The sequence below is a fragment of the Carcharhinus amblyrhynchos genome, chromosome 22 (genome assembly GCF_965287045.1).
Source record: "Carcharhinus amblyrhynchos chromosome 22, sCarAmb.v2.hapA, whole genome shotgun sequence".
NCBI lineage: Eukaryota > Metazoa > Chordata > Chondrichthyes > Carcharhiniformes > Carcharhinidae > Carcharhinus > Carcharhinus amblyrhynchos.
The window spans coordinates 41,175,519-41,185,068 of NC_137345.1; the positions used below are offsets into that span (position 1 = coordinate 41,175,519).

The following is a 9,550-nucleotide window of genomic DNA, read 5'->3' on the forward strand; positions in this document are numbered from 1 at the left end:
AGGGACCTGGGTTCGAATCCCACCATAGCAGACAGTGGAATTTGAATTCAATAAAAAAATTCTCAAATTAAGAATCTATTGATGAACATGAAACTATTGTCAGAAAAACCCACCTGGCTCACTAATGTCCATGAAGAAAGGAAATCTGCCGTCCTTACCTGGTCTGGCCTACATGTGACTCCAGAGCCATAGCAATGTGGTTGCCTCAGGCAACTAAGGATGGGCAGTAAATGCTGCCAGCCAGCGACACCCGTGTCACACAGATGAATAAAGATCTAACCTGTGGTCTGAGTTGGAGCAGCGCACAGGAATATGTTTGAATTATCAACACCGCACTGCATGGTCAAAAGGACAGGACAGGACAGACTAAAGGGATATGCATACATGTCCCTTATACATTCAGACAAGTGATTGGGTGAGATTTTAACTGTGTGAATGGGGTGTGTTAATATTCATACTTTTGTATCTTCTCTCATTCTTCCAGGGAGAGAGGTATGAACACATTCTTATTCCGTCCACACTGTGGTGAGGCTGGCGCTGTGACACATCTACTGACAGCATTCATGACAGCGGATAACATCTCGCACGGACTCAACCTGAAAAAGGTCAGTACACAAGACAGAGTGAGGGAACGGGGAAGGCAGATTTTTTACACAGAGGGTGGTGGGTCCTTGGAACTCGCTGCCAGGGGAGGTAGTGGAAGCAGATACGATAGTGAGTTTTAACAGGCATCTTGACAAATACATGAATAGGATGGAAATAGAGGGATATGGTTCCCAGAAGGGTAGGGAGTTTTAGTTTAGTTGAGCAACATAGTCGGTGAAGGCTTGGAGGGCCTAAAGGCCAGTTGCAGTACTGTAATTTTCTTTGTTCTTTGTTTTTTGACAATCCTGGTGAATGAGGACAGGTTGTTGAATGAACTGGTGTCTGTTGAACCAATGACAATGACAGTGTTAAGAAACTCAATGCCCTTCCTTACAGCCCACCTCCAATCCCCTCACCCTTTAAATTTTGCCCTATTTTCTTGTCTTTAGCACTGACGAACGATAATCCTAACTCGAAACATTGGCTTTACTCTCTCCCCCCAGATGTTGTCAGAGCTGCTGAGATTTTCCAGCATCTTTTGTTTTTGTTCCACGTTCCCGGAATCTGTAGTATTTTGTTTTTATAGAAGTAGCTGTGTGTCCATTGCTATTTCATGAGATGTTAGGAGGGTAGCAGTTTGAGCACACTGCTTCAGTCACACACACTGCGTGGGGCTGAAGGTTATAAAGCTGACATTGAGAGGTCCTCTTCTTCTTTCAGAGCCCGGTGCTGCAGTACCTGTACTTTCTGACTCAGATTCCCATCGCCTTGTCTCCGCTCAGCAACAACAGCCTCTTCCTGGAGTACGCCAAGAACCCACTTCCTGAATTCCTGAGGAAGGGCCTGATGATCTCACTGTCCACTGATGATCCCATGCAATTTCACTACACCAAGGTGAGAATCAGATTGCTTAGCAAGCAGAGTGCAGCACTGCCTAGTGTCCCATTGCAAGTATAGTGGCTGGAAGCAATTTCCATGGCTCATCGGGGTAAACGCATTGCCTGGCATGGCAGTAGATTATGCAGCATGGACAGTACTGAGATAACTGCTCTCCACCAGGCAATAGCAAGGATTCCTCAATCAATCACAATACTCAGCAAGGATTCTCATTCTCCCATATTCCTCTTCTAGAATCAACAAAATAAGGAACATACATTTACAAAGCACCTTTCACAGCCTCAGACGTCTCAAAGGCATTTCACAAACAACAAAGTGAAGATAACCCCTTTGCTGTCTTTTGAATAATATGAAGGAAATTTCTACTCTGACCCTTCTTGTCACGCTCTGGTTATCATTCCCCATATCACAACTCTGCACTGTTGCCTTGTCCTTTCTCTTTAAGTTTCGAAATCTTCCTCATATGATCCCTCCCCCCTCACCCCCTCTTCTCCACCTCACTAAACTATTTATTTAAGGCTCCCTCTGAGGCCCTGATTAGCCTTTACACCATCCACAGGGCACTTCAAGTGAAGACTGCCCCAACGACACAGCTCCCAATGCTATTGCCCAATGAATCAAAACCCATTCTTTCCACGCCACTCATTCAACCACACATCCAACTCCCTGACCTCATTTATTCTATCCCTGTTTTTTCATGGCTTGGGCAGTGACGGGGAGATTACTACATGTGTGCTTCTGCTTTTTAATTTAGTCATTAGCTGCTCATGCCCCCTTAACAGGACCTCTTTCTGAGTCCTCCCACCGCCACTTGTGTATTTGTGACAATCTGACAAATTCAAGGTTACGTTTACTGATGCCAGCTTTTTATTCTGAATTTATCCAGTTGGCTTTAAAACAGACTTTAAATTCACAAACCACCAGAATGGGATTATGAACTCATTCTCTTCTGGATGAGTACATGGAACTTAATAGAATTGAGGGTATGGATATCATCGGCGCAGCTTGTGGGCCGAAGGGCCTGTTTGTGCTGTAGTTTTTCTATGTTCTATGTTCTCCATTAGCTCTGAATTTGGGTGGCATGATAGCACCATGGTTAGCACTGCTGCTTCACAGCTCCAGGGTTCTGAGTTCGATTCCCGGCTTGAGTCACTGTCTGAGCGGAGTTTGCGCATTCTCCTCGTGTCTGTGTGGATTTCCTCCGGGTACTCCGGTTTCCTCCCACAGTCCAAAGATGTGCGGGTTAGGTTGATTGGCCATGCTAAGAAATTGCCCCTTAATGTTCAGAGATGCATGGGTTAGACGGGATTAGTGGGTATAATATGTAGGGTTATAGGGGTAGGGCCTGGGATTGTGTTCAGTGTAGACTCAATGGGCCGAAGGGCCTCTTCCTGCACTGTAGGATTCTATGATGAATTATTAGCCCATGCTCACTGCATGAACCATATCCCAGTCTTCCACTGTGTTGCCAAATGTCAGTATAGAATAGACTATTATCATGTCCTTCATTTGTGTGTCACTTTTGACAGGAGCCGCTGATGGAAGAATATGCCATTGCTGCTCAGGTCTTCAAGCTGAGTACCTGTGACATGTGTGAGATAGCACGGAACAGTGTCCTGCAGAGCGGCTTCTCCGAACAGGTAGGTGACCCGGCTTGGGATTACTGAAACGTGCATCGTGAGTGTTCCAAAACCCGTTTAAACAAAAAAAAATTCTTCATCATCTTTACATTCTAGTCTGATCACACCTTTAATTTTTGATGGTAAAGTTCCTTTCTCTCCCTCAAGGTGAAAGTTCAGCCTGTTCACATAATGTAATCAAACTAGGTTAATACAAGTTACACATTTTATAAATAAAGACACGAGTCTTTACATCAAACATAATGAATAGCATGGACGGAGTGGATAGTCAGATGCTCTTTCCTAGGGTAGAAAAATCAAGCACTAGGGGACATAGGTTTAAGATACGTGGGGAAAAGTTTAGAGGAGATGTGTGAGGCAAGTTTCTTTACACAGAGGGTAGTGAATGTCTGGAACACACTGCCCAGGGAGGTGGTGGGAGCAGGTACAAGAGCGGCATTTAAGGGGAATCTAGACAAATACATGACCAGGATGGGAATGGAAAGATACGCACTCTGTGTGCATATGGTTTTAGTTTAGGCAGGCATCATGATTGGCGCAGGCTTGGAGGGCCCAAGAACCTGTTCCTGTGCAGTACTTCCCTTTATTCTTTGTTCTTTATAAACACAAGAATGTTATGCTAAACTTCAATAAATCACTAGTTAGTCCTCAGCTGGAGTATTGTGATCAATTCTGGGCACAACTATTTGAAATCTCCACAATTTTAGATTTAGCAGAATGGTACCAGGGCTGACATCTGTGACATCCATCATCCAACTACGCCTCGTTCTGCCCCCCTCTACTTTACCTTCTAGGAGAGGTTTCAGTAGATATTTGTCTCTGATCAAATAACCGAAATGCTGGCATTTTCTTTTCTGGATGTGACTTTTTAAGAGTTGTTTTTGTTTTGCGATTTCATATACCTCTTCATTGATCTTATGGACTGCATATGGATTTTAATAGGGAATTAATGGAGCAGTTCAAATTAATGTTGGGTTTTGTAGAGTAAATGAGGAGAAACGGTGCTGGATGTGTTGTTAACCAGAACGCATAGTCTTGAGATAACTAGCAAAAGAACTAATTGGAGGAAGATGAGGAAAATATTTTTATGCAGCAGGATTTTATGATCTGTAATGTATGGCCTAAAAGGATGATGGGAGTTAATTCAACAATAACTTTCAAAAGAGAATTGAATATCTATACTTGAAGGGGAAAAGATCTGGAGGAAAGAATGGGGCAGTGAGACTAATTGGAGAGTTCTTTCCAAGAGCCAGATAGTCTCCATCAGTTGCTGTAAGATTCTCTGATTCTAGCAACATCAAGGTGGCTCACTGAGAAATAAAATTCAAGGTGCATAGCAAGTGTCTGAGGCCCAGCTACCTTCAGCTGCATCATCAGTAACCTTCCTTCCATCATAAGATCAGAAGTTGGGATGTTCGCTGATGATTACACAATGTTCAGTATCATTCATATCTCCTCAGATATGGAAGCAGTCCAGTTCAAATGCAGCAAAACTGGACAGTATCTAGGTTTAGGCTGGCCATCTCCAAAAGATAGATCAGTTCATCAACCCTTGACATTCAAGGGATTCCTATCACTGAATTTCTATCACTGGGGATTACCATTGATCAGAAATTGAACCGGATCAGCCATATAAATACTGTGATTACAAGAGCAGGTCAGGGGCTAGGAATCCTGCAGCGAGTACCCACCTCCTGACTCCCCAAAGCCTGTCCACCATCTACAAGGCACAAGTCAGGATTGTAATGGTATACTCCCATTTGCCTGGATGGGTGCAGCTCCGACAACACTCAAGGAGCTCAACACCATCCAGGACAAAGCAGCCCACTTGATTGCTACCCTTTCCACTACACCAAACATTCAGTCCCTCCACCACTGATGCATAAAGGGAACAGTGTGTACCATACAATATGCACTGCAGTAACTCAACATACCTTCTTTGACAGCATCTCCCAAACCCACAATTTGTACCACCTAATGGCATTGAAAGGCTGACCCATTTGCAAGTGACGGTTAACCAATTGATCCAGCTGGAAGCCTGGTTATTACCTGTTAATGGAGAATGACTGTGATGGTCCAGTGGACTGTACAGTCCAGGTTCTCAAAGGAGGCAGGGGGGGCTTCTTTAACTGCCTGGAGGTGGTCGTCTGGCCAGATAGCAAGTGCTCCAGGCAAGCTTAGAGACTCCCGTTCCTTGCTTTGTCATTAATTGATCGCTCTGGTATAAATCATCTAGTCCACATTTGGGCTTGACAAAAGCCTGCAAGGAAAAACTTGCCTGTGGAATTTGTACCTTAATCATTTCCTGTTTGAACCCTTCAACTATCCTTTCACAGAGCCTTCCAAACTCTCAGCCTGTGCCACCTAAAAGGAGAAGGACAGCAGACGCATGGGAACACTACTACCTGCCAGTTCCCCTCCCATCCTTACTTGGAAATATATCGTCGGTCCTTCACTGTCATTGGGTCAAAATCCTGAAATTCCTTCCCTAACAGCATGTGAGTGTACCTACATAGACTGCAGAGGTTCAAGATGACAGCTCACCACTACCTTCTCAGGGGCAATTAGGGGTAGACAATAAATGCTGGCCTAGTTAGTGATGCCCACGTGCTGTGAAAGAATCTTCCTTGCCATTTTGTTTCATTGTCTCACACAGCACCAAAGATTTCTCATTTCTGTTTGAATTTTCGGTGTGACTCAGACATTTGTTTAACCTTACTCTGCAGGAGAAAGCCCATTTCCTGGGACACAACTACCGTCAGGAAGGCCCCGCCGGCAATTGCATTGAGAAGACGAACGTGGCTCAGATACGGATGGCCTATCGCTATGAAACACTCTGCTACGAACTGAACCTGATCAGGGAGGGCCTGAAAGATCTGGAGTAAAGTCACTGCTGCCACATCAGTGGAAAACTGGTGATGTGGGTTAATCCACCATTAGCTCTGAAAGCTACCCCTGTAGTTCTAGCTGCTCAGGTCTCCAGAGAGAGCAGGAGCATCTTAATGAGCCAAGTGGCAACATTTTGGGAAAATTGCTAGTGATTAGTGTGAAATGTCACGCGTGCCAATGGCAGATCACTCCCTGTGAAAGTGGGTAAGCTATGAGGAAATGTGTCTCCTGAGCATGGATCCACAGGCTGGAGGATCAGCTCATACTTTCCAGTTGTATGAACGTTTCTACCTTCCTCCAATGTGCAATCATTGGATCTAAAGTAATATCATGAGTTTAAGTTCTTTTGTTTTCAGTTCAGTCTTATTAAGGATTGTTCCAGTCTGACCTGGAACTCCCAGCTGTTTCCGTGTTGCCTCTAACAAGCAGCCGCTGTCATTCAGATAGAAACCCTCTTACTGTAGGGCAGCCTCTTCAGTACAATGTTGTCTTTCTGTCAACTTCCCTTCACTGAGCCCAGCCTCTTTATCGTTACAAGTGTAGTAGAGGAAGGGAGGCGATGGGCTCATGACATTATCACTACACAGTTAATCCAGAAGCTCGGCTACTGTTCTGGAAATCGGCTTCGAATCCCGCCAAGGAAGATGGGGGAATTTGAATTCAATAAAAAATATCTGGAATTAAGAATCTACTGATGACCATGAAACCATTGCCAATTGTTGGAAAAACCCATCTAGTTCACTAATGTCCTTTAGGGAAGGAAATCTGTCTTACCCGGTCTGGCCTACTCCAGAGCCACAGCAATGTAGTTGACTCTCAACTGCCTTCTTAAAATGACCTAGAAAGGCAAACCAAGGACAGGCAACAAATGATGGCCAGCCAATGACGCCCGTGCCCCACCAATGAAGAAAAAAAAAGTTAGAGACAAGTTCAGAGTGGAGCGTTTGCTCAGCCATTTTGTTGTGGTAATTCCTTATTTTGATGGGCATTTGAAGAACAGAATCAGCTTTTGAACAAGTGATCCAACAACATTCTTCAACGAGATCCAGCAACCCACACTGTTGTTCTCTAATGAGGGAAGAGTGTCACACTGTGCTTGTCGAGTAATCTGCCTGCGATGGTACCAACTTCTATCCTTCCGTCTAAGAGGGCAATAAGGAAAGTGTAATTGACCTCAGTTTTTCTGGGATGCTGAGGGGGAAGATCCCTGACTATTAGCCAGTTACCCCTGCACTGAAGTGGGTATGCATGCACGTCAGGACATGTCTTGGTAGTAATGCTCTCCCGGCTGAATAGCTGACTGGTAATCACAGCCTGAGCACAGGGACAATCAGTGAAGGTAATGGAGGTCACTGTTTTGCTTTGGACCACATATAATACAGGTGAAAAGAAGGTGTAGGAATTACAGAAAACGGCTGAGAAGAAATACAACAATATTAATAAAAGGTGGCAACTCTTCACTTGTAGATGGGGTGTAGCCGGGCTCATGAGTCAGTCACCGCTCTGGTAGGAATATTTAGCTCAGCGCCATCATATAAATAAAAACATTTACTTAGGATGCCAAATTTGTTTGTGCTGCGCCCATAGCTGGATGCAGCTGGCAGTCAGTATGGAATACTGGCATCAGGAACCTGAATACAGACAGGGCAGAGAGTGAAAAAGAACTCTAATCAGAGTGCTGTAACACCCTGCATCACAGTATCGTGTGATAATGTCACCTGTCCAGCAGAGCTGATCAAGTTTTAAATATATGGCAACCTTTTTACTCAGAAGCTAATGGGGTAAACACCAAAGCAATCTAGTTACTTTATTTGTGTCACAAGTAGGCTTATATTAACATTGCTATGAAAATCCCCTAGTTGCCACATTCTGGTGCCTGTTCGGGTACACTGAGGGAGAATTTAGCATGGCCAATGCACCTAACCGGTACGTCATTTAAATTGTGGGAGGAACTGGAGCACCCGGGGAGAACAGGCAGACTCTGCACAGGTTTGGTTACCCGAGGCTGGAATCGAACCCATGTCCCTGGTGCTGAAAGGCATCAGTGCTAACCACTGGGCCACCTTTCCACCCACTTTGGAGTGATACAATTCTTGAGCAAAGGATAAAAATCAGATTGATTCCAGATCGTAACTCTTGAATCTTGCTGTGTTTTCTTTCTTGATCTCTCCTCACTCCTCTCATTCGCCTCATTGTCTCCTTAGTGTAGCTTGCTGCAAGCCACATCTTCCCTGCTTGTTGTATCGGTATTAAAAATTTTTAAGTTCCTTGTTGTGAAACCTGAGCTTAAATCTGCAAGATTAACATCCTTTTGCAACAGGCTCCTCACCCATCTGATCAAGATGATCAGGTCATCAGTGTTTTGAAGGAGGGTAATAGACCTGACAACTTGGTTCACTCAAGTATTTCAGAATCAGGAAGTTTTCCTTAAACCCCACCTAATGTACAGAATGCAGCAGAGACAATGGGTGTAGAAGGAGTTTCATCTTCTCGAACACTGCTGTAGGTGGTCCAGATTTCAATGCAATTTGTCACAGTCAATTCCAAATCTGTATCTTGGCACTCTTTGATAATTTCCTTAGATCCTTAATCAACTGAAGGTGTTTGCTGCCTTTCTATGTGGGAGTTTAAAAAAAAATCATCCAAAACAGTTGTTCTGTGATAAGAGAACTTGTGTACAATTTCTGCCCTGGTGTTAACCATTGAAACTCCTAATGCCTTCAATACAATTTGTGCCCCAATCATTGTTTTCTTTAAACTAATGCTTAGTCCAAATTCATCATAAGCTAGTGAAAAAATAAAGTTCCTTGTCACTCGGTCAATGGTGAAGAGAAATTCTCTCATCAATGAAATTCCTTTCTGCTCCATAAATGCCACATTTGAAGGTCTGGGCTGGACTAATCCATCTTTGGCACTGGGTAGAGTAGAAAGTAGTGTTGGAATGTACAAAAAGTATTGGCACCAAAATACATCCCTGCTTGACATCGCTTGGGATTTATCAGATTGTTCACTGGAAGGATTGAATCACACTGAGGTGCATTGCAGAGTGGGATGTTGACAGGTGTGGGGGTGGGTGGCCAACCAATTCTCTCCAGTAACTGGAGAAGACTCTTTCTGTCAACTAGGCCCAAAGGCTTTGTAGGGCCTATAGAGACCATGTCAAGAGGCTTCTCCTGCCCCGATGCAAAGAATAATTGTCCATGAGATACCTATGACAGATTGCCACTTGTGAACATGTACGTCTGTGAGGAGCGGTGACTGAAGAAGGAGTGAAGGCTCAGAGATTAGTGAAAAAGAATAATGGGTGGGATTCTCCCCCCATCCCCTCCCACTGCCCCCCCGCCGCCCCCCCCCCCCCCCCCCCCCGCCGCATGTTTCACAGCAGCGAAAGTAGCCCGCCGTTGGCTGGTGGTGAGATCACCCAGCCCTGCTGCAGTCAATGTTATTCACATCCTCTGTCGTTCAGGAACCTGTTACCATTGGCAGGATTAGAAGACCGGAAGACTAGGTGATGTCCTGGTGGTACAACTGCAAGACTA

The 9,550-nt window shown here is 44.5% G+C and overlaps 1 protein-coding gene across 1 annotated transcript in view; it reads left to right on the plus strand.

The window, feature by feature from the left end:
- The window catches only part of ampd1 (adenosine monophosphate deaminase 1 (isoform M)), a 62,660-nt gene extending 53,318 nt beyond the window's left edge, over nucleotides 1-9,342 (plus strand). The window contains exons 12-15 of the mRNA XM_080210200.1: nucleotides 485-605; nucleotides 1,306-1,479; nucleotides 3,012-3,122; nucleotides 5,849-9,342. Of these exons, the coding sequence (XP_080066326.1) occupies nucleotides 485-605; nucleotides 1,306-1,479; nucleotides 3,012-3,122; nucleotides 5,849-6,007 (565 nt within the window). The 3' untranslated portion in view covers nucleotides 6,008-9,342. The remainder of the gene's footprint in view (nucleotides 1-484; nucleotides 606-1,305; nucleotides 1,480-3,011; nucleotides 3,123-5,848) is intronic.
- Nucleotides 9,343-9,550: the final 208 nt, after the last annotated feature.